The sequence below is a fragment of the Helicoverpa zea genome, chromosome 4 (assembly GCF_022581195.2).
Source record: "Helicoverpa zea isolate HzStark_Cry1AcR chromosome 4, ilHelZeax1.1, whole genome shotgun sequence".
NCBI lineage: Eukaryota > Metazoa > Arthropoda > Insecta > Lepidoptera > Noctuidae > Helicoverpa > Helicoverpa zea.
In genome coordinates, this window is record NC_061455.1 from 5544774 (window position 1) to 5572699 (window position 27926).

The 27926-nt window shown below is 34.3% G+C and overlaps 2 protein-coding genes across 3 annotated transcripts; one reads left to right on the forward strand and one right to left on the reverse strand.

Annotated features, from left to right (window-relative positions):
- Positions 1 to 23828, forward strand: LOC124629649 (ATP-binding cassette sub-family G member 4-like). 2 transcript variants are annotated; one of them, XM_047163149.1, is made up of 11 exons: positions 1 to 259; positions 12240 to 12408; positions 13999 to 14158; positions 14356 to 14501; positions 15874 to 16112; positions 18597 to 18719; positions 19016 to 19155; positions 19571 to 19727; positions 20147 to 20247; positions 20764 to 20919; positions 21279 to 23828. In XM_047163149.1, exons 1-11 carry the CDS (start codon positions 169 to 171, stop codon positions 21621 to 21623), a joined length of 1827 nt encoding a protein of 608 aa, XP_047019105.1. In that variant the 5' UTR covers positions 1 to 168; the 3' UTR covers positions 21624 to 23828. The 2 variants fall into 2 exon arrangements, with proteins under 2 accessions (XP_047019105.1, XP_047019106.1); XM_047163150.1 differs by lacking the exon at positions 1 to 259 and adding an exon at positions 3915 to 4110.
- LOC124629648 (transmembrane protein 62-like) lies at positions 22034 to 27697 on the reverse strand. Its single transcript, XM_047163147.1, has 5 exons — positions 27356 to 27697; positions 26882 to 27131; positions 25434 to 26329; positions 24784 to 25355; positions 22034 to 24691 (listed from the first exon to the last, which is right to left on the reverse strand). The coding sequence occupies exons 1-5, from the start codon at positions 27557 to 27559 to the stop codon at positions 24658 to 24660; spliced, it is 1956 nt and encodes a 651-aa protein (XP_047019103.1). The 5' UTR covers positions 27560 to 27697; the 3' UTR covers positions 22034 to 24657.
- Between the last annotated feature and the right edge of the window lie 229 nt (positions 27698 to 27926).

Genomic DNA, 27926 nt, shown 5'->3' on the forward strand with positions numbered 1-27926 from the left:
CTTGCGACCTGCGCGCTAATGAACATACTTCCTCTCGCGGCTTGGTCGTGCGTCTGCACCGATCCAATCTTCCAATTCCGCGCATAATACGTGATAATCATTACCTTCCGTGCCGTCCGCCCCAGTTTGTGATATACTAAAATTCCGAAATTATAGTTCAGTGTTAACATGGATGTGGAAGCTGTAAGGGACGATATAAGCGTGGAAGATGGCAGTTTGATTGTTTACAACGATCTTGTGTACTCCGTTAATAAACCAAGTAAGTATTTTGATAACGATTACCTATTAACCATAAGTAAAGTGTTTAATATGTAATGCTGTCAATATTTCTTATAAATCGCAAGTTTACATCAGCATGCAAATGCAAAAGTACGTGAATTGAATCTGTGTGAAGGTAATCATGTTCGCGCAGTACCTACAGTCGAATACCTTTAGGTACTTAAATATTTCCGTGATACATACTCTTTTTCTTATTGTCATTTATTTAAACTTACTCAGTAGGTGTATACTTTACAAGTTTTATTTTATTTACAGAACAAGATAACAATAGTAATATATCTAGGTAAAGTTAATCATATTTTAGGATCCTTTGCTTATGTAGATACAGAAAAAGACTATGTAGAATCTAGCTGCAATTTTTGCATTTTGTAGATTTCGGAATATAGTACAAGGTTAGAAGAAATATTGATACGAATCAATATTTTCTAGCTTTCCTTCCTTTTTTAATCCTTTTAAATTGAATTATTGGAAACTTCAAGAAGAAGTGTTAGTTTTCGCTTTATAAGTATCAGCTGTGGGTGTTATTTATTTACCCAGTATTACAGAGACTTGCGGATTTTATCTCACGACAGACTGCAATATAGTCAAGCCCTCTAACCTTGCGCTCGTTAGCATCAGTGCAACCAAGTTCTTATTTCTTGTCTTAAAATATTATAACTAGTCATATTTACATACAAAAGAAGTTTCCTCGTATCTATTTTATGTTTAAATCATGTTTGACGACCTCGATGGCGCAATGGTCATCATGCCGGACCGCCGAACCTGAGGTCCCGGGTTCGATTCCCGGTTCGGTCGACATTTGTGTGATGAGCATGCTTGTTGGCCGTGGTCTGGGTGTTATGATATGTATTTATAAATATGTATATATGTAGCTATATGTAGTTTATCAGTTGTGTTAGCACCCATAACACAAGTTAATAAATAACTTACCATGGGGCTAACCGATCGTGTGTGAAAAAGGTGTCCCGACATTATTTATTTATTTTATTTTATTTATTTATGTTATTTCTTACAACAACAACTAGTTATAATTGCATATTATTAATTAAACTGTTGCAATGTTGTGAGTTTCAAAATGCACTGGTTTACGCAATTGATGCACTGCATAACTTATATAGGACTTTTTGATGTCTTACGCTGGACGCTGGTCGTCCAAACAATAAGGAGTAGAGTAGGTAGGTATTCAATATAGTATCGGTTGACGCAGATTGAGGGTGGCAAAACGATGATGAGATACAGATCAGTCTGTCAGCCATAAGGTGTGAACGGTGAAAAGTGTGTTCGAACTAAATTATTGAAAGGGGTAAATCATTTTGTGTTGCCAATCTGGATTAAATTTATTTACACGTAGTAGTCAAGCATCTGAGATAATACTAATTAATGAACAGCTCGTGAACAACGTATGACACCTCACTTATCAATTATTCGATAATCCTTCGCAACATTTCACGCTATTTATCGGTATACTTACAGTATTGCATATTAATAACTTTAGTACAACAATATCAACTTGCTAGCACTTTCTCAGTAATTTGTGTCTTACCTGGAACATATTCTCTACACTATTGTGTTCACTTAACCAATCGGTTCTAAACGCAACCAGCTTACCAAAACTAGCTAACTTTACAAGAGATATCATTGTTCGCTCCTGCGCTCTATGCTACAGACGCATTTCCCATCATTCAGATGGTAAATGTCAACGATAATTTTGCAAATAGGTTGAACACAACACTTTTACACGTCAAATTTTTACATTAAAAGCGATATGAAGTCAGTATTGGGAATAGTTGCATAGCATTTGCAGTGATACTGTGAAGCTTTTATAACTTAACAGTGCGCAATTTTAAGCATGTCAAAATCTGCAGTCACGTGAATCCGTGCTACGAGTATGAATAAAACTAAAACTGCCACTAAATGTCAACGAAACGAAATCTTTCCTTATTCATTACATTGCTAGTCGTTCGTCACAACCATAAATTGTTAATAATTCAAACATTTAAATTCTATGATATCGATAAAAGGTCAATCAGTGATTTTTAATTTTTTTAAATTTTTTTCCTGCACATATATATGTATGTACATACCTGCCTTAATTGAAGCCATTAGAGCCAAGTTTTTTTGTATTAATAGTAAAAAAAGATCGAAAATAAAGATACATTTTATTTTGAGGTATGTTGTTTTCAAAATATTTTTCAAATTCAAATTCAAATTCAACAATTATTATTTTAATGAAGGGTTTAGATTTGGATCAGTAAAAACATAAAGGTTCTATTTTAAGAATTTGTGTCGGGTGTTTGTGGTCAACGTCCACAAATGGCCTTCAAAACATAATCCAAAACACGTTTTCCTTAATAATTTTGTATTCAGGGTATATCTTAAGTATATAGATCCGTATCTTTAGTTAATCCGTCAGTATAGCTGTTTATGCATATTACGATTCACAAATATACATATAATTGCTTTGTGCTCTTATCATTTGAGTCGTATCTTGGTTTAGGTACATAATATACAAAATAACCTAATTATATCAGTGATTTTGCATTTGTAGTCAAACAGCTACTTTGTAATTAAACAGGCATAATAAGTGTGAAAATCGAACTTTGTTTAAAAAAAAAGGCCAGTATTTCCAGGGGCATTATTCTCAGGGGCCATTATATCGGGCATTCTGCTACTAATAAAAGACCAATCGTATTCGATTGACATTTGATTGGTGTGCGATTGGTCTGTTATTTTGGTAATTTTGGTCTATACGGTAGTTTGCTGTACAATCATTTTGCAATCGTAAATCATTTGCAGACAAAATGATTCATTATTGAATGACAGAAAAGGATAAAAACGTTTATTTCAAAGAAAAAATAGCGGAATGCCGCATACGCTTCAATCGTAATCGAGTCGGGATCGGATCTCAGTCGAATCGAGTCGAACGTAATTCGAATGTTGCTTAAGTAAAATTAGGAGAATCGGGCCCCAGGTCAACGTAGGTACAATGTAAAAAATCTGCAAATATGCTGCCGCTGAACTTAAAAATCATTATGAGCCAGACTGAATATCATTACGCATGCTAAATATCATATCGATTTTAAATGCAGAATTATGAAAATTTTTGCATTAACAACTTTACGTCTCCATGTGATAAAATCAGTCATTTTCTGTAAAATTTCCTCCAAATAATTTAAGAAGCTCTAACAGAAAGCATCTCTGTGAAATAAATCGACTCGGATAATTTTAAATCGTTATTAGGATATTTATTTTCTAATTACATTTAGAGCTTTTTTCTTTCTCAAATTTCTCAAATTATTGATTGTTTTTTAGCATAGTGTGTATTACACACTTTATTACTGATGTTTCTTATTTACTGGAGAAAAAGGTATAAATAGAGTTTTCACTTTAAAAAATAACCCTGAAATTTTGATTGTTATTGTCATGAAAGTTATTCCCTACAACTTAATACATAGCAATGTATTATTACTTATTACTACTACCTATTAGCATACCAAAACAAACCGCAAAACAAAGTAAATAACTACGCGTTTAATTATCAATCAAATTCATGTCACAGTCTAACAAGATAATTTGACGAGTTCGAAGCGAACCCTCTGCCACGCACGAACGTGTACGCTGCAAACGAAACATTGATAGTGAGGGACAGTCTCACAGTCGCACGCGCAGGCATCGCACGCGCGGATCAATCCATGACGCGATCGATATAAACATTCACTTACGAGTTTCATTAAACGTTCAAAATGGCCATAGAACTTGGCAATAATTATGTGAATACACCAAGAAGTGATGTGGCAGTGTTTTCTGATATACACTACAGGATTCCTGATGGTAAACTATTTTTTTAAGTGAAAGTTTCCTTTTCGCGGCTTCATACTGTTAGAGTTGCGATGTTGTAACTGCATCGTCGTCTTCGACTCAGATTTTCTTACAAGATTCATTTAGCAGTATGAATATAAAGATTTATCTTTGTATATTAAAATAGGTACACCCTTCAAAGGATATAAGATATTAACACCAAGGTTTCAGTTCATAAAGCAACGTCATTTTATGATCCAAGATGACATAATAAACTAAGTAAAATATATGAATTGGAAAAACAGTAAAATTTAAATAGAGTGTTTCTCTCCAATTGGAACCATCATTTCCCTCTAAGGGCTTAGGTACTTAAACTCCTGATGCCTTTGATACTTAAAGCCGGTAAAAGAAAAGCTTTATCAATGACTTCATCAGGCCTTTGTATGGAACTCATTATGATATGTTTCTCCTTATAAAAATCTTAAATATTCCGACATGCCTAACTTAAATCTCGCCTTGGCCCGGCCCTTGAACTACGAAAATAATAATTACTTAAGTTTCATATCCATTACCCAATGAAAATATAAAACAAAAAATATTAATATACCTACACCCATTGGTCATTAAGAATGCCCTTTTTTGTTGACTGTAGGACGCATAATTATTTGAGGTCTCAGTAAACTTCAGTAAAAAATTTTTCTTCATGTTTAAGGCAAAAGACAAAAAAATGCTGTTTTGCATGACCCAAATCCGCTAAATCAACAACTTTTGGTCTTTTTATATTCAGGCATACAGTAGGTGCATACAGCAAAAGAAGCCCGGAAAATAACGTCAAGTCTAAATCAATGCATACTTATAAATCGTTTTAATACGTCTACAGACAACTCAAAAAATACTCTTATCAAAAGTAAATCAGCAATTTAAGAGTAACGATGACATTAAATAATTTAAAAATACTATTTACCTACGATACATAAGTCTGCTCCGATTTCCGGTATCTCGGTTCGCTTATTCAGGGCTTTGGCGAAATAGATCGGACAGTTACGCACAGAATTAACGCAGGATGGATGAAATGGCGGCAGGTAACGAGAACAACTTGTGACCCTCGTATTCCCCTTAAACTTAAGGGGAAAATTTACAAGAGTATGGTCAGACCTGCTGTCTTGTATGGACGACGAATGAAAGACAAATTGCATGCGGCAGAGATGAGAAGAGGTATGTGTGGAGTTACGCGAATGGATAGAGTGAGGAATGAGTATATAAGAGGAAGTTTGAAAGTAGCGCCGGTATCAGAAAAACTGCGTGGAAACCGGCTGTCGTGGTATGGGCATGTGATGCGGAGGAATGAGAGTCATGTTGTGAGGAAGGTGATGAGTATGAACGTGGACGGATGTAGTGGAAGAGGAAGTCCAAAGAAACGATGGATGGATTGTGTGAAAGTAGATATGGTAAGAAAGAATGTTACTTGTGAGATGACGGCAGATAGAAGAGTATGGAAGAAGAAAACATGCTGCGCCGACCCCAAATAAAATTGGGATAAGGGCAGGAGGATGATGACATAAGTATGCAGATTTTTACGTAAAATGGTCTGAACTTTATAATTATGAATTGTACCTAGATAAGAAATTATTAGAAAAGAAAAAAGAACACGAGTAAACTGATTAACTTTTAGAATGGTCATCGATGAGATTATAAACACGGCTATGGGCTAAACTTCAAATAATTTATTACTTGTATATGAAAATTAATAAAAGGTCTATTAATTAAGTAAAACTCTTTTAGTGTAATGCTAGAAATACGACAAAATATCTATTACTACAAATATTGAAGAATTTGCTAAGACCATAATATATTTTGAAGCCGAGCTTGAGACCCAAATGGTATTTACAATGCCATAATATAAAATGTAAGTTTTTGCGCACTAAAAACTATGATTTATTAGACAAGCTGATTTTAAAATACATAGGTATTCTTGTACAGCTTCATATATGTATGTGTTTCTTCACTATATTATCATTCAGCATTTATCTTATGCACACAAATGTTCACTGCAATATTACATAATAACACAATAAAAGTTTTATTTTAGCTATAGTATAATTGTTACGACAACTGTATAGTTTATGTTCATGATCCTATCAATACCCATAAAATAATACTCACTATACTCAAAGACGGCGAGAATTTTACTTATAAGTATAGCAGACACATTTGTTCGTTATGTTTCATCTATCGTTTCAGGAATACGAGTGATAAATAATTATTTAATCTCCTTATGTCATTCGTCCCTGACATACGTACAAGTAACACCCATTTAAAATCATAGGAACGTATCTATAAATCGTTTGTTTATCAATGATGGAATAGTCGTAAAAAATATTAATAGATCACTTTTACTTCTTTGATAATAGAAATTAATCAAATGAAGACAAGAAAATTAATAATTTTTTTCATAGACAATTTCAAGAAGAGGTATTTCCTATTTGTTTCAAATTCCATGTTTTATTTATGAATCAGTACTTACTCATTCTGTTATAATTATATAATTCAAGTACAGTCAACTTCAGGTCAGTGGTAACAGTTTTATAGGAAAATCGTACTTATTACTATTGACTTAAGGTGCATGACAGTTACCACTGATGTGCGGTCTACCGTACATAGAAGTAAAGGCTACTCTTGGTATTATTTTTTTTCTTTCTAGATTGAAACTATATTTAGCCAGTAACTTGGATAAGTTCTACTTGGTTATCAACTCGTTTGAGGTCATATTATTCTCCAAATTCTGACGTTGATCTTGTTATTATCTTCAAGAACGATAATTATACGCTAAGTCATTTAAAAATGCGTTATCTGTTGTTCCAGTTAACTACCCAGTCATTTTAAAACAAATAGAAACAAAATACATAATGTTTTACAATGAAAAGTATTAAAATAACTTGATATCGACACATTCAATCCTAATAATAATGTTACGATGCATCTTGTAGTAGTCTCTTATGCAAGTTAAAACAAAGCAAGTTTAATATTTATTGATTGCAAATCAAACATTGAAGACGATACATACATAGAGGTACAGCACGTGGACTGAGCAATGCGGTTATGCAAATAATATACTTACTCATAATGTCCTGAGGACGCTCATTTAAGGGTTCTCAAAGTAGACGTACAATTTTACGACTGCATATTATTTAAAAACCTTGAACAAAACTTCGTCGTTGTAAATACAGAAAGGATTGTCATAAACGCTAAAGGTTATGCCACATTATAGCGGCACCGCAACAGTACGGCTCCACACCAGCATTTAAGTTGTCATTCAATTTAGAGCATTAAATCGTGTATATTATAATATATTTCGTAATGTCAATATGAAAAAGCCAACGGCGAGCAGTCAGCGCGCTTGCCGCTTCCACACAACTCGACTCGCCGCCCGCGTGCTGCAAGCGAGCGGACCTCATGCGTACAGCGCGCCGACTCCGAGCCGGCAGCGAAACAACGTCATTACGTCGTGCGTGTTCAATCATAATCGTCTTAAAATAATATTGAGTTTGCTGTGACAGCAAGCTTACACCTCGCGGACGCGCGGCCGGCGCGCGGACAGCGCGCGGACGGCGAGCTAGCACCTTGCGGACAACGCGTAAGTAGTTAGCGCGCTGGCAGCTAGCCGTGGTCTTAAGCTTGTGGCACATTATAGCAGCACCGCAACAGCACGGTTGCAGCACGGCGTCGCCTCGAATTAAGACTACAGCTGCCAGCGCGCCAACCACGCGCTGTCCGCTCGCCGTCGGCGCGCCGGCCGCGCGCCGGCCGTGAGGTGTAAGCTTGCTGTCACGGCAAACTCAATATTATTTTAAGACGATTATGATTGATGTTATGATCGAACACGACGTAATGACGTTGTTTCGCTGCCGGCTCGGAGTCGGCGCGGCGCGCTCTACGCATGAGGACCGCTCGCTTGCAGCACGCGGGCGGCGAGTCGAGTTGTGTGGAAGTGGCAAGCACGCTGACTGCTCGCCGTTGGCTTTTTCATATTGACATTACGAAATATATTATAATATACACGATTTAATGCTCTAAATTGAATGACAACTTAAATGCTGGTGTGGAGCCGTGCTGTTGCGGTGCCGCTATAATGTGCCATAACCTTTAATTCGAGGCGACGCCGTGCTGTTGCGGTGCTGCTATACTGTGCCATAACCTTAAATTCTGTATTGCAGAAAAGATATACATAAATGTCGATTTCAAATGTAGAAATCAAACCAAATTGTTTATTTTAGACTTACATGTACGTACCTACATTTTAGATTTATAACTACCTACTACTTTCTATGTTTCATTGTAATCAATATTAACAGTGTAGCTTATATTATTGAAAGAAATCTGTGTCGTTCGATGAATTCCAGATTAATGGGCAGTTTAACGGCCCAAACATTTTGTGTTGATTTAAATATTAAGTTCCTAAACTTATAGTATAATCTGTGTCCTTTTCATTATCATCAACTTTATTAATTAAATATGCGCAAATTTGGATTTAAGTACCTACTGGGGGTTACCTGTCAAGGTAGTTGAGCCAGTTATGACTACTTAATAAACCTATTATTTTTTACAACCGGTTTTCTTTTAGTTTACCGAATAACTTTAGTATATTTTTTTTGCAATGCCCAACTTCGAATGTGCCTACAAAATAAAACTATTGTACAAAATTATTTTCATATTCAAAAAAGTATAAAATAATAACAATATAATGTAATTTTTTTGGAAATAATACCTACCTCTACATGACTAAGAGGTCAGCAGTCACTTGTCAATTATCCCATGTCAATTTATAATTGTTTTTCCTAAAATATTAACAAAAAAAGGTGTCAAAAGCATCTTTTGTGAAGAATTTTTAGTATTTTTTTCTTATGAGAGACATGTCGAAAATATCAATAGTTACGTTCAATACCCTTTGTACAAAAGAATCTACCAGATTGAGGAAAATAAATAATTTAAACAACCAGATGACAAAATTGACTTTATTTACTTTTTCTTCATGTAATTTTCTGTCACGAAAAACATTGGAACTAGTTGTTTTTTTTTCAGATAATCCATCTCTACTTTTTGGCTATTAATGTCTATTAAGGTCTAGAAACAAGACCCGACTGACAAAACTACAGATCAATAAGTAGGTAGATTCGGGAATAATTAATAGTTTTTGATTTCACGACCCATAATATATCGTTATTAAATCAATGAAGCTAATCTCAAGTCAATGATCCCATACCTGCACTAACCGGTTTTATTTGAACATTTGACTTCTTGTTCACACTCGTGAGTTGTAATTGTATTTTTTCTCTAGAACTGCTATTGTAACTGTACAATGTTTTCTTAGTTGTCAAGTTAACAATAAATAAAATACGTGTAAAAATAAATTTATTTTTAAACCTCAGTTATAGTGATTTACACTTAATTTTTTTCCTTATTATTAAGTAATAAGTTTTAGTATAGTATAGTTTTAGTATTTAGGTGGCTAAATATTTATTTTTTTGCATAGGTCAGGCATGCAAAACTATTGAATGTCATTGCACTTCACCTTAAGTAACTCAATGGGCCATATGGCTACTGTAATGACAACAATATGCGAGCCGTATACAGAATCATTGTTTGGACAAAGCTTAATCTGACCTCAAGAACTCTCTATGACTCTTTTGTCTTCTACAATTACACAGCTTCAATACTCAATTCTTTATTAGTATTCCATATGTAGGTTTACAAGCTGTACCCCGCGATTCAACCTGAAATTCTAGGACTGTTTCCCGCACCCTTATGAAAAGTAGCCAATATACTTTCTCGGGCTCGGTGTACATAGCCTGAAAGGGTGACTCTATCTGAGTTACTTTTAAATTTATAATTTATTACAAAGATACGTTGACATAACGTCTATCAAATATCACAGATATCAACAACTGCCAAAGTTCTGAAAATCGGTTATTTAAAAAAAACTTTTAAATTATATACCTATTATGCAATTAGCCATTTAACTAACCCAGATGTTATACAACAGACAGGCTGCTATCAATCTTTGTCATCATTATACATATAAGGAAACAATTTGAAAATCTACATTTAATTACTTATCTTGAAGCCATTTTAAATAAAATGTACTCCCGAACCCTATTATTGCTTTATAATTTTTCCATTGACGCGCTTCTTGCAAAGAAGTTGTTTATATTATTTTTAAAACAAAAAACACTAATGTAATGTCATTGTTTCTATTCCAAAATTTTCTTTTTTTTTAATTTCTTAAAGAAAAAAAAATATTTTTGTTCCGTTTTGTCAAGTGCCTAGTAAAAAGGTTCACATGTATTTTTCTTTTTTTTATTATTATTATAAGGGTGCGTGTATTACCTCCCCTTCAGCCGCTCATGTCCCCGTTGCCCCCTTTTTGCGATTTAGCGACTAGTAATTAAGCTCTCGAGTCTCTTACTTGTCATTTTTTATGTAGGTATATTATTTCATCCGTATCACAAGATTTAATTTTAAATTCAGATTCACAGTTTCATTATAATAAATACTTAATTGACTGAGTGTGCCACGTCCTTACATTAACAAGATACTAATGTCGCGACGAAAAATTTAATGAAATCATTGTCAACAGCATATTAATAGGTATCTTAATACTGATATCTAAGGCATGTTATCCCAGATAATATTCAAAAATATTTAAAAAGATATCGATGGCTTAACTTTCATTAATCAATAAGGAAATGAATTCCCGAGCCTTCACTTGAGTAGTTGTTGTTGACTCTAATTTATAGTCATAAAAACATTGCGACATGATAATATAGAACAAAGGCATTTTAAATCAACCTCTAAAGGTGCATACTACATAACGATTCAACAATTAAGTCTCACAATGTTACTTCTGATGCCAAATGTTAACTACAATTAGAACAATTATGATTTAATCATAGTAATCATTGTAACACTAGCGGTGCTTTAAGTTCAAGAAAAGGTTAAAAGATTTTATCTGTTGCAAGGTAATTCTGATTCTTATGTAATTAACAATCAACAATTCTTACATCTAGGCGAGAGACAAAAAAAGGGTAAGTCTGGATATGAGCAACCTCTACAGTTCGGTTGTAATCAGAACTTCCGAACATTAATATTTTCCATGTCAACAAGAAACATGTAGGTACACCTTAGGGTTTCATTACAACGAAAGCTGGATTGGTTTGAATCTTGCACGTGCCCCAGTAATATTGCCATACACATACAACGTAGCCTCGTCAATTAAATGAATAGTTAAAAAATTATACCAGAAAAAGCTTCTGTCATTGCGTGATTAGATTACAGACAGATACTAAGCTGGTATATACCAGATTTTTATGTGTCATTTCAATAATAAAGTCATTGTTTGAGAGATCCTGTCATAAAAAGCAGAATAGCAAATACCGCTAATAACAATATATCAACACAGATATTTCATCACGTAAATGTTAATTGATTTAGCATTTTATAGTCAACGTCCTGGTGTCCTTGCATCCTTCACAAAGTCATGCTAACAATAAACAAAAACAAATAAAAACAACAAATACTCAATTAATAAAAATATTGATAATCTTAGATCCGTCATTCAAGTCTACAAAATCAAAAATAAGTATTGAAAGAAATTATAATACTATTACTTTTCACAGCCAATTTAAAGTATTCACGCTGAAAATAGGTAAACTTTAATTACTTTAGAATTTTGATATTAGTAAGATAGAGTACCTTCACGATGTTGGTACCTTATATCCTGGGAAACTATACCTCTAGTATTATAACGCTTTTCATCTGATGACTGAGCCAAGTCCCTAAACAGGCACTTTAAAAATCACAAGTAACAGCTATGCCTAATGGATGTATTCAGTGCAGGACTAATATTGCCTGACATACAGAAACAACAGCAATTGCTACAGACCCTGTCTATGTTTTTAAACTATGAAGGGTACCAAAAGTTCTATGATCACCAAATGACATTTCTTTGTCGCCCTAAAGTTAACTACTATGCCTCAATTTTCCTACGGGCCAATGTGGCACTGTAGATACTTTGCGAAAAGTATACATCAACAACCCTGAAATTCCTATACTTTACATTTAACATTTTAATTTTCTATCTTCTTAAAATGCATTTCTATTTGCAGGAATATCTTTTAAAAGAAAACCGGAGCTAACTGGGGATACAAATGTTATTGACCCTAACTTTATACTCCGTGGAGCATGTGGTGCCCTCAGACCTGGGCGGATGACGTTCATCCTGGGCCCTTCCGGAGCTGGGAAGACGACATTACTCAAAATATTAGCTGGAAGAAAGTAAGTCATTTACAAAAGTTAAGAAAATTGATTAAAAAGATCCAAAATATTGGCTGACTATAGCCATTTTCCCGTAGTTTTACTCGGGTCCCGTGGAAACTACTGCCCGCGCCGGTATAAAACATAGCCTATATTATGCGGGAAGAATATATCTTTCCAACAGTAAAAGAATTTTTTAAATCGGCTTAGTAGTTTTTGAGTTTATCCATTACAAACAAACACATTTTTCCTCTTTATATTATTAGCATAGATTCACGATCATACCCTCTCCTTGAGCAGGTCTTTTCCCAAGAGTGGGACAATAATAAGGCATCGGAAAAAATAAAAACTCGGAAAAAATGCAATCTTTCAGCAAGTTCAAGTTCATTTATACAATTTGACAACAAACAACATCATTTAAGTGTTGACAACGACTGCGTAATACTTACCTACATTAACATAATGTTTATTTAATTCAAAATATAGGTACATGCTTACATAGATATAAATCACAGTATTGTTGTCAAATAATTGGAAGTAATTGATGATATAAGTTTTTGTTATTGTTTCATATGAAGCTTTAAAATAAGTGCAATTAAACGTCATGTACCTACGTATTGTAATAAACATTATCTTCATCTTGCCGCACCCGGATAGCCTATATATGTACATATGTTCTTTCTAAATTCGTTCTGAACCTAGGTAAATATCCGACAGGCAGATGATGAACAGAGCTAATGTTCGCATATACATGACCTATTATGAAGTAATCTAGAGGTACTACTTATTTATACATTTTGTCACTAATGCGATGGTTGCACTAATACGCAGGAAAATCAATGTTAAATTGAGGAAGTAATTCTTGGCTGATGATAAATCGTAGCAACTTCCGCCATGTATAGGCAGCTAAACTAATCTATCTATGGCTACTATAATTTCTTAGTACATAATATAATAATAATACAGGCAGCATATGCTTGTAGCCATAAATAAGAAATCAATGAAATGCAAATGAATGCATCGCAAAAATACAGATTGACCAACGTGAGACGTGTGATCGTTCGTTGCATTGTAATTGCCATGTTATAGCGAAGTCGAACGTGCTTCATCTTAATATTTTTATGTCCTTTAAAATCTAACAATAATAATATGCTATTTAATATTTTAGACTTTAGACTATAGGTCAGCCACTGATAACGTAAAAAAACTATAGATTCAATCTCATTTGTTTATATCTCGGTATGTCTTGGTCACCAATGACTAATTAAAGGCGAAGGAAACCACCTGGACTGACAAAGTCTGAAATCACCGCCCATGAAATAAAATCCGTATTGAGCAAGCACGGTGATATAAACGTTTTGATTTCTGACACTTACGCGAATATTAGACATTTAAATAAATCTACTTTTACGGGTTTTGTCCCGTGACGATGGATGCTGTAAAGCATCCGAAACGTCGGGATTAAATAATATTAATATAACCGCGATAAAATCCGTAAAGTTGTTTTATTTAAATGGTGATTAACGCTCAAACCTCTGTGTGAGAGGAGCCCTGAGACTTGCAGTGGGGCGATAAAAAGGCTGATGATGATGATGATAATTTTTGTAACAGGAGGAACGGCGTGACCGGGTCGTTGTATGGCGCAGGTCGCAGCTCGGTGCTGGTGGCACAAGACACCACACTCATTGACACGCTGACAGCGAGAGAGACACTCAAGTTTGCAGCTAGCCTAAAGCTGCCGAACCATTCTTTCAGAGAACGATATCATGTGGTAATTATGAACTTATTTTATTAAACAGAATAGGATTCTACTGAGGGAAAATTAGAGAAGTTTGTACTAGATCAGGACACGACTTAATAGAGCTACATGCTACATCATCTCGCCATGAGGCAGAAACACATTTACTACGGTTGCAAAATTAACCTCGAAACTTAATATTCTTTAAAACCACTAATATTTATTTTCAGATCAACACAGTAACGAAGCAACTTGGTATAAATGACGTTCTAAACACCAGGGCGGGAAAACTGTCAGGAGGAGAACGAAAGAGGCTGATCATAGCATGCGAACTACTTACAGACCCCACTATCATGCTTCTTGATGAGCCTACCAGGTAATTAGCAACTTACCCAAATTATAGTTCGGCCATTCAGAGAATGCGTTCCTGACACGTCGCGATTGAACTGACGACGTAATAACATTCATTGATTATTGATATAATAATGTTGTTTTAATGCTCCTCAATTGTTAAAACGGTAAACAACCAGCAAAAATATTTTTATCGTAACTGCAACGCCATTGCAAAGTTACGTCGTCAGTTCAATCGCGACGTGTCAGGAACGCATTCTCTGAATGGCCGAACTATAGGTAGCAATTGAATAAATTCTTTCCAATTTTATCATAATCCTTGTTTAGCGATAGCATATATTTGCATTGTTAATATGGGTTTTTTAAATAATTTGCTAGGTACTAAGATAGAAAAAACAGATTAGATTATCGAGTTATTTCTGCATCATCGTACTGTTTGTATCTGAACGGAAATTAACTGATGCCATCCGGGAAGGATCAGAATTGTCAAAACAAGGACTAGGGTCACAGGATAACGGATACAAAAGAGATAAGCAATCAAGTATGACATAATGTGTAACATTGTTTATTGAATTATCAAGGGTATCAATATGTCAAGTTCACCCTAATGTTCCAATAAGTACCTACATGACTGTTTTAATCCGGGAGGGAGCTCCAATTTAGACGATAATGGCCTTACTACAAAAACTTTAACCACTGTTTTACACTTGTCTAAAAAAAATGTGGCTCCAAAATGAACCATATGTCAACGTCATAATTTGACATTTTTTTAGACAAGGCTTAAACTGACGTTAAAAAGTTTTTGTGGTAAGACGGTAACGGTTTCTGAATTTTGTGCCCGTGCCATCATGCAGCCGTTTTTCATTACGTCTTACGTCAAGGGTCAAATTCGTAGCAAATATCGTAGACCTACTACGACTTTTTTCTAAACAACCACGCGCTACGAGTTTTCGAGCAGAAAGAATAACTAATATCGGGCGCCCCGGCGCGGCGGGAACATTCTGCATGTTTTGTTAAAACTCATTCATTAATTAATTAACTCAAATTAGATTTCCGCAGTCCGCTAATGACACTAAAGCAGAAATGGTTTAAGATCCTCGGTTTATCGTAGTTTAAACTTTCATATCTCTGTAAATGTGTCTCAAGTAGCTGAGTACTGAGCGCCTTACGCCTTATCATTTTAGTAAAAATAAGTAGAAACACAAATCATTAAAGGATACCTATCAAACCAAACGTATGTACCTACCTACTAACCAAACATGGCTAGAAAGAATATTACTTGTGTGGTGACAGCAGATAGAAGAAAAAACATGCTGCGCCGACTCCAAATAAAATTGGGATTAGCGCAGGAGGATGATAATGACGATGACCTACAAACAATTCGATTGGTCTTTCAGTGGACTAGATGCTGTATCATCGCTGTCTGTAGCACGAGCTCTTCACACAGTGGCCCGCAGTGGCAGGACCATAGCTTGCGTCCTCCACCAGCCTTCTTCTCAACTGTTCAACACGGCTGATGATGTCATACTCCTGGCCAACGGCAGGACCCTGTATGCTGGGGCCGTGGCCGACGTCCCTGCTGCTCTCTACAGAGCCGGCTTTATATGCCCACAGTATTATAATCTAGCGGATTACTGTAAGTATCTGATCACACTGATCTAAAAATAATTAATTATCTCACCAGAATTATTACTGTAAATAAATCAATCAATATTGAAAAATTCCGATAGATAGATATCATTATTTGTAAATACTTAAAAATAATCATTGCTGTTGCTATTGACCAAATCCTGATATCTTTCAGAGTAGTAATGAAAATAATTTGTTTAGGTAATAAATACTCATACATTGTTATTTTGCGTGTCCTGACCGAGGCCTTGGTAGCTACTCGTACTACAGGAAAGGCATACAGATTAGATATTTAATGGTCATAATAAAATACAATTCTAAAATATTTTTTTTTGCCCAACTCAAAAATAATTTTGCAATCTGACTTGACAGCGGAAGTTATCTGGGATATGTTTTAGGCCCTTATCTGCTTATGGTCAAAGCAGCTATACCTAGTCTTTTTATCGCTTGACCAAGGTTAATGCTCACCGGATACATTTCAATCTATTTGTCAGTTAAAACATAGGAAGTGTCGAAACATACCTTTTTATTTCAATTAAAAAAATAAGCCGAACAAATGGAATATTCCAAAAGTTCGAGTGTATGCTTCGATTATCTCTTTAAGCAGCCACTATAGGATAACGGGGTTATATACCTACGGAATACTAGATACTTAATCATCCAGGTTTAAAAACATACAGTCATGGACACGTAATTAAAGACAATGTTGGAATCTTAACTTACCGGGGCATTTCATCTGTATTTCTTTTTTTACATTGCCGTGGGAACTTTCTTTTCTATTTTAAAATATTTAAGAAGGCATTGTGAAATGTTAAAACTAATGACTATATTTAATAATCCCCCACCCCTAGTTTTTTTTCACTTTATCCGAATCCCGGGCGGTACGATCCATAACGAAGCCTGGCCATCTAATTAAAGACACTCCATTTGCTCAGAGGAAGAAATACAAATTATTAATATTATTGGAGTTATCTTTCTACAACTACATTCCCTTCTCTATAATTAAACATTCCAATAAGTATTAATATTTGGTTTATTTCCTTTTACCTCAATAACAGTACAACATCCCTGAACGAGCAAGCGGTCAGTTTTGTAGAAGTCGCTAAGGGAATTTTCTTCCATGTTTAATTAAATTCTGTGTAAAATTGATCGATGTTCCATGTACGACTTATTGCCATGGTATTTTTCGCCTATTACCAGTTTTAGTTTCATTGGATTTGCAATAGGCCAAACCAAAACGTCATAAGTTGCCCGATCAAAGAATCATTTTTACTACTCTTGCAGTGTTTTTCAGAACTTTTCTAATTTGGAAAGTCCTAATGACCGGTAGGTAAATTATGCTTAGCTTATAACAATATGCTTATTTCTGAACTATTATAGTACTTGAATTCGCCTATTTTTAATAATACCTCTCCGAAAGGTCTTACACAAACAGTGGCGAGCAGCCAAACACTATAACATTTTCGCCTCCTACGTTTGAGAACTTTCTTGGTGTACTTTGGTTCCATCGCATGTTTTGGAGGTGACTAAAATCATTTTTTTTTTTAGAATTTATCAAATTGCTTTGTTTTATCAGATAAAAAAATATTTTTTTAATACTTGTTCAGAGCAACTTTCACCTTTGATAGAAAACGCCAACTACTGTATGGATACGCGGTGCTTTCCCAAAAGTAAGATCTTCATATGCCCATGCCCTACAGCTTTTCCCGATCCGGTTGTAGTCTAAAAGTTCTGCAGACACGTTTGTTGTCCTTTTAGCATCAGATGGCTTCCAAAAAAACCAGCACCGAATCATGTAAATGATTCACTATTTTATTATAACACCACAGTAAAGTCTGTTTGCGGACAAGTTTTCCTTGGCGTCGGTTTTCAGTTGTTCTCAAACCTTTACTTTTTTAGTGCCATTAATAAGGCATCTTTAATAATAAATTTATTACTATGTCCTTATGACAGTTCAAGTGGTATGAATGAATCCGCATAATAAAACTTTATTCAAAAAAGCCTGAAACATTTTACTTACCAAAATATTTGTTTTAGTCGTATTGATTGGACTAAAATGAAAAATTTTAATGAAGGAAACCTAAATTATTACCTAATTTGAGTTCTCATAAATATTTTACTCACTTTAAAAAAAAAGTATGGCGACTATTTTTATCTGTCGTTTTTTTTCCTTAACTTAGCTTTTACTGTCTTTAATTAGCTGACCAGCCAAGTATCCGCTACAAAAGTAAGTGTTCAGTTCCCATAGAGCGTTATGTCTAAAATATTAAAGAAAGTAAATATTTTTTGTCCTCAATTTAAAGAACATAATGTAAGGTTTGTTTTAATAATAATAACATTACATTTTATACCGTGCTTTAGCTCATGTTAGTACCATAACTATTTATTTCACTTCGAGTCGGGGGGTGTCTTTAATTAGTTGACCATGACTGTATCTACGCAGCTGCATTAAATAAATAAAATATGCACTGAAAATAATGTTTATTTCCAGTGTTAGAGATAGCTAGCGAAGAACACTCTGGGGATATGAATCTCTTAGAACGTGAAGCCACCAGCTATGCCCAAGAGATGAGCAAGATCGCCAAGAATGAGATTTATAATGGAAAAGCTATTGGTAAATACAACTTATAATTTTATATATATATTTTTTAAATTTTTTATTGGTTTTATCTTGTTACAAAACAGAAGAATTAGCAGACCAAGGTTAGGTCTCTTAACCAAACTAGGTAAAAGTCTTCGGGGCTTTGGGTTCAGGTGGTGTCGAATAGAGGCTGCCCTCAAAGACCTATGTATTTTGCTGCGAAGAAGAACAGACGCAACATACCTACTCCCCAGAAATACATGTCTGTCTGTTCTGAACTTCTTCTTCATGAACCTTTATATGTTTCTGACGTCAAAAAACAATTACAGAGTTATCACCGGAATCTGTGGCCCTACTGAATCCCAGCCCGAGTCCTTCGAGAGGGTACGCCGCTGGTTTCTGTCAGCAGTTACATGCGCTACTCTGGAGGTGTTGCATTGGAGTACTCAGAGATGTTCACTTGACACAGGTATATGTAGTATATAATATTAATGATATTTATTTAGGAACTGCGATCCTAGATATGGTAGAAATATGGGATAAAGTGAGCCTAATAAACTTGGTTATTTTTTAAAAATGATTGGTATTTGTATATGGATAAATTGTCTGTATTGACTTGAGTATCTAACAATAATTCTGGAGTGGGGGTGATTCCCTAGATTCTTCTAGGTATCTTATATTAGATCCACATAGGGTGGTTCCTACTTGGTACCTACATCTGCGAAGGAAGTTCACTACCTGTGTTGTCCAAAACATTTACTGCTCAACTTACAGTATAAGACTATAAATCCTTACATATAATTAGGTACCTACCTACCTGCATAGGTAACTACCTTATATTTTAAGTAGGTACAAAAAATAAACCTAGCCATAAAACTTTGCAGATTCGACTGGTATGCCATTTCATCGTAGCGTTACTCCTGGGCGCTCTTTACAACGGCGCGGGCGCAGATGCGTCGCGAGTCATGACCAACTCCGGCTGCCTGTTCTTCTTCCTACTGTTCCTATTCTTCTCCAACGCTATGCCTACTATACATGCATGTAAGTATTGGAAACTCTTTGGAAGAAAAAAAACGAAAACTAAGAAATTAGTTAAGTATCTACTACCCGCAGTTTTACCTACCTTTATCCTGAGGGAAAATCCGTAGTCGGATAAAAATTGTCATGTGCGTAGAAAGAGGTCATAAGTTATCTATCAATACATCATCCACTAAAAGGTTCGCATTTTTTAAATTAGTGTGATGAAACCCTGATTTTTTGACCACTATAGGTACTAGTAGACTTAAGAGTTGAGAACTTGAGTTACCTACCTATTCCTACCCGACAATACCTAGACCAGCATAAACCTGATAACAATAGTTTATGAAACAGCCTTGTGTTTGTACTTAAGTCTTAGTGAACCTTTTTGTTTTTTTTTTTCTGATAACAAACGTCTGGGAATGTATTCTTTTGTTTTTCAGTCCCCACTGAAGCCAAAGTAGTTCTGCATGAACATCTGAACAAATGGTACTCTTTATCAGTGTATTGTGCTGCCAAAATCATCGTCGACTTACCCATACAGGTAAATATGTTTTATAGAATCTAGATAGGTAGGTATATATTATCTATCTAATATATTTCAATATTAATCGGTTGGCTCCTTGTACCAATGCCGAACTACCTACCTACATAATACATAATATAACATATACAAAGAAATAATAAATAGACATTGGTATTGAAATAAGACGGGTCACATTTACCGAATGCATCCGGAAAAGTGAGCCAAGGTAACCACAAATGGATCCCTGATGATGGAAGAAGTCCGAGCGAGCACCAAGGAAACGGAGAGATGATTTGGATATCTTCCTCGCGGACTGGATACAAAAAGCAGATAGACAGTATAGACTAATAAAAAAAAACTGAAATACGACAAAACTTAAAAGTATAGTATAAAGAATACTATTCTTTCGACTGGTAGGTATAGGTATATTTTACAAGGGCCACTTAACCTTTACTTAGAACATGCTTATTCAGTCACACCATTGCCATTAGTGCTATTAAGTCAAGTTCTAATAAGATCTTTACTGCTTTCCAGTTATTATGTGCAACAATATTCCTATTCCCCGCGTGGTACCTGACGTCTCAGCCGTTGGAGTTACATCGGTTGGGCCTCGCGTGGCTAATATGTGCGCTTGTCACTATACTGGCGCAGACATTCGGATTTGTTGTCGGCGCTTCTTGTGGAATGAAGGTAAGAATTAGTAAAAACTATTAAAAAACAATCTCTGAATTAGTTTCCCAATTGGCTGCCAGACCTCCCAAAATTGTATGCATCCATCCTGCATCCATGGGTATGAACCATACCCTGGGGTATAAATAAATAGACTTCCAATAAAAACAAATCTTACTTTTTTGAAGGCCTTACTAGATTTAACACTTATTTTGCTCAATATGCTTAAAATTTTACATCAGTTTCTATGTTTCCACTGTGGCATGTGGTGTGTTACAAATGATTGAAGACGAAATCAACCTTTGAACTCCTAATTTTGGAAATCAACTCTTCCATTTAAAATAGAAGATCATCATTAATTTTTGGTCTTTATGTTTCAGTTGGGGCTATTCGTAATTCCAGCAGCGAACATACCGATGTTGATGTTCTCTGAGTTCTTCATCCCTTACCACGAGATGCCAGTGTACCTGCGTCCGTTCGCCTTGATTTCTTACTTCAGATACGCATTCGATGCTTTCCTAGAAACCGTTTTCGGTCTCGACCGAGGCAGACTACCCTGCTATGAACCATATTGCATGTTCAAAAACCCCGTTAAATACCTAGAACATTTAGGCCTCGCTAGAGACCTAAAAGCTGATTTCACAGCTTTGGTGTTATGGATCGTCCTACTGCAAATAACTTTGGTCATAGTTCTGCATGTGAGAGTGTATAGAGCTTGCAGATAATTTCTTTCAATTGCTAGGTCGAACAAAAATTTAATTTTCATGAATACTGCTTCTTAGTTCTTTAAGTACAATTTTATTGTCAGACGCACCTATAGCACGTCTCTTAATATTAAGAAGAAATAACAGTAGTCAATGATCTACTTGGAGGAGTCACAAATTATATTATATATACAATAATAATGCATACATACCAAGTAGATATGTTTGATCTGATACGAATAGGTATAAGTGAGATATTATTGAATTTAATTAAATATACTACTCTTTAGCCATTAATTATGTTATATATTGATATTATTATTTCGGAGATGCAGGTATCATAGGAATATTAAGTAATGGAAAAATCCAAGGTACTTTGTATAGGTTGATGTGCAATGAGGGTGAAGGTACATAATATACATACAACAATCTGATATGACAGGAAATCATTTATTCCATCCATGTTTGAATTGTGTTTGATAAATACTGTAAAATAATATATTATAATAATTCTATCTATTGTCCTCACCACTCACTGATACTAGTTAGTAACTAACAAGATATCAGACAGTAGTGCGAACATCGTCAGCAATGGTTCAAAGTGCAGCGAAGCGTTTTACTCAGAATACAGAGTGCCCAGTATATCTGTAGATGTTAGTACAAATTCAAGTAATGAACAAAGCAATATTTTCCCACCAATTCGTTAATACTGCTGCATTTTTTGATCCAATGTTTCTTTAATACAAGTATGTACCTACCTAACTAAAGATAATGTACTAGGAAATGAATCGCTCGAATTCTATTTGTGCGAATAATCTTTGCCCTCATTCGCATATCATTATCACATACATATGGTTAGCCTATTAATTGGCCCGATACAGTCAAATTTAAACAAAGAATTTAAATACTAAAATTATATGATATTAATAATATTTAGTAGCTTTTACTGCAAATAATAACAATGTTGATTCTACGCAAAAGCTCTCTTAATGACTTGATATCATAGCAAATTATATACTCAATACTACTTTTAATTACAATAAACATTCAGTACAACTTACTAAGTATTTAGACATTATTGACAATAAACAATCTGTTTTACATTACAAAAATACTGTCCAGACTAGACATTTAGACTATTTAGCACTACGACCATTTTATGTAATGCTAAGAAAAAATGTGCTATTAGAAAAAAAAAATATGCATGTCTTTTTGAAGTATATGAGGAAGAAACATTTTGTGTTTTTTTTTTTAAGTAAATATAGCACCTCATTTTCATAGAATGATCGTAGTAATTTAAAAAGTACACGTACATACAGATACCGGCACGGATATTGGGCTCTCGGCGGAAGAGTGGGGATCGCTTTGCGCACCCGTACGTATAAGGCAATAAGGCAGTAAATCGCTTCTGCGCAGGTAAGGTCATGGCCCGATATCCGTGCCGATAACTGTACATCAGCAAATTGAAATAATGTCTGCGAAGATAGAAATGTATGCTATACTGTATATAAAGAAGATTATTTTAATTTTAACAAAGCGATGTTTGATGTCGATTTGTCTGATGCAATATAATATTGTATGAAAATAGCTGTGATTCTAAAATCGATATGAATACATATTTTATTGAAATTACATCTTGTAATACAATCTACGCTACCTACTATATTTTGTTTCGAGACAATGATGAAGCTTTTATATTTAATTTAATCTGTCGATAATCAAAATCATAAAATTTAAATTATGATTAAAATGACAAGCAACTAGGAACCAAGTGTATTTTGTATTACTACTAATGGAAGGACACCATAAGCACGAATTTAAGGGAGATAGTAATATAAGCATTTTCCTATTTTCGAATAGTCTGACCCTTATTATCCCTTCAACACACATCTCAAAAAAATTCGTGCTAAGCCTTTGCAGATATTGTGAATTTTGTAATACATCTGTGTACGTTTACGATATCTAAGTAAAATTAAAAGGCTTCAAGGTTTTGCATTGTATTTGCTAACATAAATGTTTAATTACCGTTATATACACAAGCTTAATACGGGACTAAAAATAAGTGCATATGTTTCATACATCTCAATCTTGGACTCATTCACAGCCTTTAAGATCTAAGCAATAAAACTAATTGTACATATCTATATACTGCATAAATATTGTATATAGGTTCTTAGGTCTTAGGTAAATGTGATGAATATTTCAATATATTTTTTTACTTTTATACAACATGGTTTTATTTCAATTTGTTTTAGTATTTCCTGTACAATATGAAGCACCATTGAGTTATCTCTATTGGATCCTGATTGATAAGATATGCCTTCGAAAGTAAAATAACTTAACATCTTGGTCAAAATTTTAAAGGGTCAAATACTTAATACTAAAATGGGAGCCTCGCATATTTAATCACACTGATTATACTGTAATTTTATACTGGTTGAATTATTATGTTTAGTCATATTACAATACGGTTTAAAACAAAATTCAATTAATTTACAATAAATGCTAAAAACTAAAACTTTCAGTTACTGTCAGACTAGGGATCACTGGTTAAGATTAAATTAAACTTTACTCTTTGCAAATCAATAAATTATATAAACATCATTAATGTGCAAACAAAATAGAATAAAATAATAGTACGCCGTAAAAATACATAATATTATAACAATATAATAAAAATGTGTTTAGTTCATAAGCTCTATGTTTACGATTATAAAATACTTTTGTAGATAGAAATGCAGATAAAATCAGTAACCCGATTATTCGGGTGTATAAAATGTAAAATCTACAACCAGAGAAATGTTGTAAAGCTATCTTTGGTGCAAATATTCTATTCTTCATTCATCAAATATGTTTTACAATTTATGAAAATTATTCCGCCGACTATAATATAATTAATCTCTTTATTCATTAATATACATACATGTTCATAAAGTATCACCTCCACGAAAGCCAAGACTACTTTGGCGCACATGAAAAGCTTCTACTTTCAACACCTAACACATATTCAAGCGCTGTACATTTTGTGCAAAATGTTAATATTCTTACAACTGTACTATGATGGTACTTCTGTCATCTTTGTCAAGTTTCTGCAACAAAAAAGAATTTGGTAAATGCAAATATAAAGGAGATAAAAATATTTCATTGCTAACAATTTTTTTTATTTCGTTATTGTACTAACCTGCAATACTCTACAGGTAAATTCAGTGTCTTATACCACAATAATATGCTTAAAGCAATACTCCACGTCCTTAGTGGCCCAAATATAAAAGACATTGTTCCATACTCTAGCCAGAAGAAGTATGCCAATAACAACTGTATTGACAATAGGAAAACGAATGGCAAATTCTTTATCAGCCGTCGAATTCCTCTCACATTATGCCCAAATAGACGATGGTCTAAACAGTGGGCTAATACAAATACTAGGGGTATTTGCACAAACATTAGCTGCACGCTTCCATACATATATGTAAAGGGTTCAGGCAAAAATGCACCCTTTATCAGGATACCCCACGCGAAAATGGCTCCTACATAGCCATCTATCAACTCTCCAATAGCCCAAGGTCCAAAGGGAATGTAAACTGCATACAACACAATTGGATAAAATATTCTATCAATTTTACTCAATAGCCAAAGTCTTCTCAATACATGTCTGCCAAATCTTCTTCTGTATCTTGGAGGAAACTTTTGCATCCTTAAAATTACCAATGGTAAAACATTTGCCATTAGAAGGGTTGCGAAGATTGCCTGAAACTGTTAACAACTTTTAGATAAAATAAAATCAAGATATATACAAAAGATCTGATATTAAAACTTTTATGCAAAACTTACCACCACACCAGCATCCAACATGAGCAAAATTCTGGGTGATATTTCAAAACTCATTACACTACCATCCAACGTAAATGGATGTTCTACAAAAGCCTCTTTTTCTAATTCGTCTTTAACTTTCACATACAAATAGCTAATACCCTTTTTAAATAAGTGAGGCAGCCATTGACAAACGTAAAGTGGTCCTTGGGTGTGCCTGCATGCCATCCAACTGATTTGATCAAAGGAAATTTGAACAGTCTTAACATCAACATCACTAAATGCAAGTATTCTTATGTGGGATGAGTCAGGTATTAAGTGTAAGGGTTCTCTACCAGGCATGGTGTACCTGGCGTGCTTAGGATTTGTGACCAGCACAAGGGGCCAGACATTGTGCTTTTGATCAACAAATGAGAAAATCCCATGATCTATAGCTGCCAATCTGTACATTCTGTTGTCTTTCCAATCTCCTAACTCAAGCTCTAAATAACCTTTCTTCTGTTTTGTGTACATTCTTGGTACCAAACCTCCCATGGAATGTAAGTGCCCACAAACATACACCTGTGAACCAAAACTACTGCCAATGAGTTGGCGCAAGTCTATTTTTTGGCCTTCATGCTCTAAAGATAATATACATGAGGTAGGGTAGTGTCCAAACCAAACAATATGATCAGCCTTGCTTTCAGCTTCTGCTTTTAGCTTTTGTACAGTCTGCTGCTCTGTAGCATCGAGAATGCCAATAAAATTAAATGGTCTCCTGAGTCCTGGATCTGGACATGCATCTATCCCCAAAAATGCTACATTTACACCATTTGTTTCTTGAAAATGCACATAAGATTTAGCATGCTCCAGGCCTTGTACAGAATAGTTCCGGAAATAATTCTCCTGATCATTTATTGTTCTGATGTTAAAGTTATCTGCAAAATAATTTCATTAGATAAAGAGATAATTCTTTCAACAAAAAATAAATCTCAATATAAATGCAGCAGCTATTTTGGTTTTATCAGTTTAGAACTCAAAAGTTAAAAATCACACTGATAAGAATAATCCTCACAAAATGATTGAGCTAGATAACATTGACAAATCTATAAAAGTAATCTGATTCAAGCTGTTATAAATTTCTACATAACAAAAAATACTGGACATGATAAACAAAGGAAAGAATGAACTCTGTTATTGACTTATTACTCTTTGTTTAAGTATATTACAAATGAAAGAGATTACACAATCTATTGGATTAAAAGATGATAACTTTATCCTCTAAGGATAATATTTTTTATAGAAACATTGTAGTGCACATTATGTACTAGAAATATATAACAAAAAAGTTAGGCAACAGTCACAATACCTATTTAATTATGTACATAGCTGCTATTTGCTTTGTTCATTTACTCACTACCCTTTAATGTTAATGATACATATTTTCAAAATAATTTCACTTTTAAATATAAATAAAAATAATACAATACCATGATTTCCTCTTATGTCTAACCAGACAGTAGTTTCAGTCACTCCTGACTCCTTCACTATGTTATGATAGTATATCCATTCTTTCTTCACTTGGGAACTGCCCAAGTTATCTTTGGCTTTAGCATCGGTCAAGTCGCCCGTGGCCAAAACAATGGCAGGGTTAATTATCTTCACGGTATTGTCACAAAACTGTTGAAACTGTGATATCCTGCCAGGATCTCGAAAAATACTGATATGTATATCTGAAATCTAGAATAAACAAACTTGTTTATGATGCTATTTAGTTTTACAATTTGGACAATGCAGATATAAATAATTCCAAATGTTACAACGTAAAAAGAGCGGGCATTATTTACATATCTATAGGTACGACAATAGTCATCGTATTAACTTGCCTTTGTCTTTAAAACTACGTCACAATCAATTATATAGCAACCAAATAAAGAGAGCACTTTATTTAATTGATTACATACCTGAAGAAACCAAATTAATTTCTCAGTAGTATCTGTTATTTTTCCATACTTCTCACCTAAATACTTGGTAAAGTTTATGCCTTCATTTTCATTTTCAATATAAAAATTATGGTCCGTAGCGATTATATTTAACAAATTCGCCATAAAGATCGATACCAGTAATAGAACACATAAAATCCACACAGTACTTTTCGAAAGAACCATTTTTAAACTTAATATCCTCCAATTTTGTGTCACAAAATCATTGAATTAAATTATCAGAAAATTATCTTCAACAGTCAACAAGAAATCTGAAAAGTTCGATTTGACATTCGCTTCGTTTCCTCTGAATTTTGACATTAGTGTTTTCCAATTTGACAACTAGTGATGAGAGAAAAAATACGTGCTTTGAAAACGTTGACAAGATTTGGAATCGACTCTTTTCGCTATCGACTATTTTAGTTAATCGATTATAAAAATTCTACACAGTAGAGGCTTTTTCTATTTTCTTTCCTAAATTCCAAGAAACCAACAGATATAACCTAACTAGGAAATAATTAATAACAGCTATAGGAAAATGCGGCATCCCAAG

Excerpts from the sequence above, each read along its gene's own strand:
- LOC124629649 (XM_047163149.1), top strand. The coding sequence starts at position 169 with ATGGATGTGGAAGCTGTAAGGGACGATATAAGCGTGGAAGATGGCAGT. Across the intron at positions 14,159-14,355 it reads TCAGAGAACGATATCATGTG|ATCAACACAGTAACGAAGCA; the intron begins GTAATTATGAAC and ends ATTTATTTTCAG. Across the intron at positions 19,728-20,146 it reads TATGCCTACTATACATGCAT|TCCCCACTGAAGCCAAAGTA; the intron begins GTAAGTATTGGA and ends TTTGTTTTTCAG.
- LOC124629648 (XM_047163147.1), bottom strand. The coding sequence starts at position 27,559 with ATGGTTCTTTCGAAAAGTACTGTGTGGATTTTATGTGTTCTATTACTG. Across the intron at positions 26,330-26,881 it reads AGACATAAGAGGAAATCATG|ATAACTTTAACATCAGAACA; the intron begins GTATTGTATTAT and ends ATTATTTTGCAG. Across the intron at positions 24,692-24,783 it reads TTACCTGTAGAGTATTGCAG|AAACTTGACAAAGATGACAG; the intron begins GTTAGTACAATA and ends TTTTTGTTGCAG.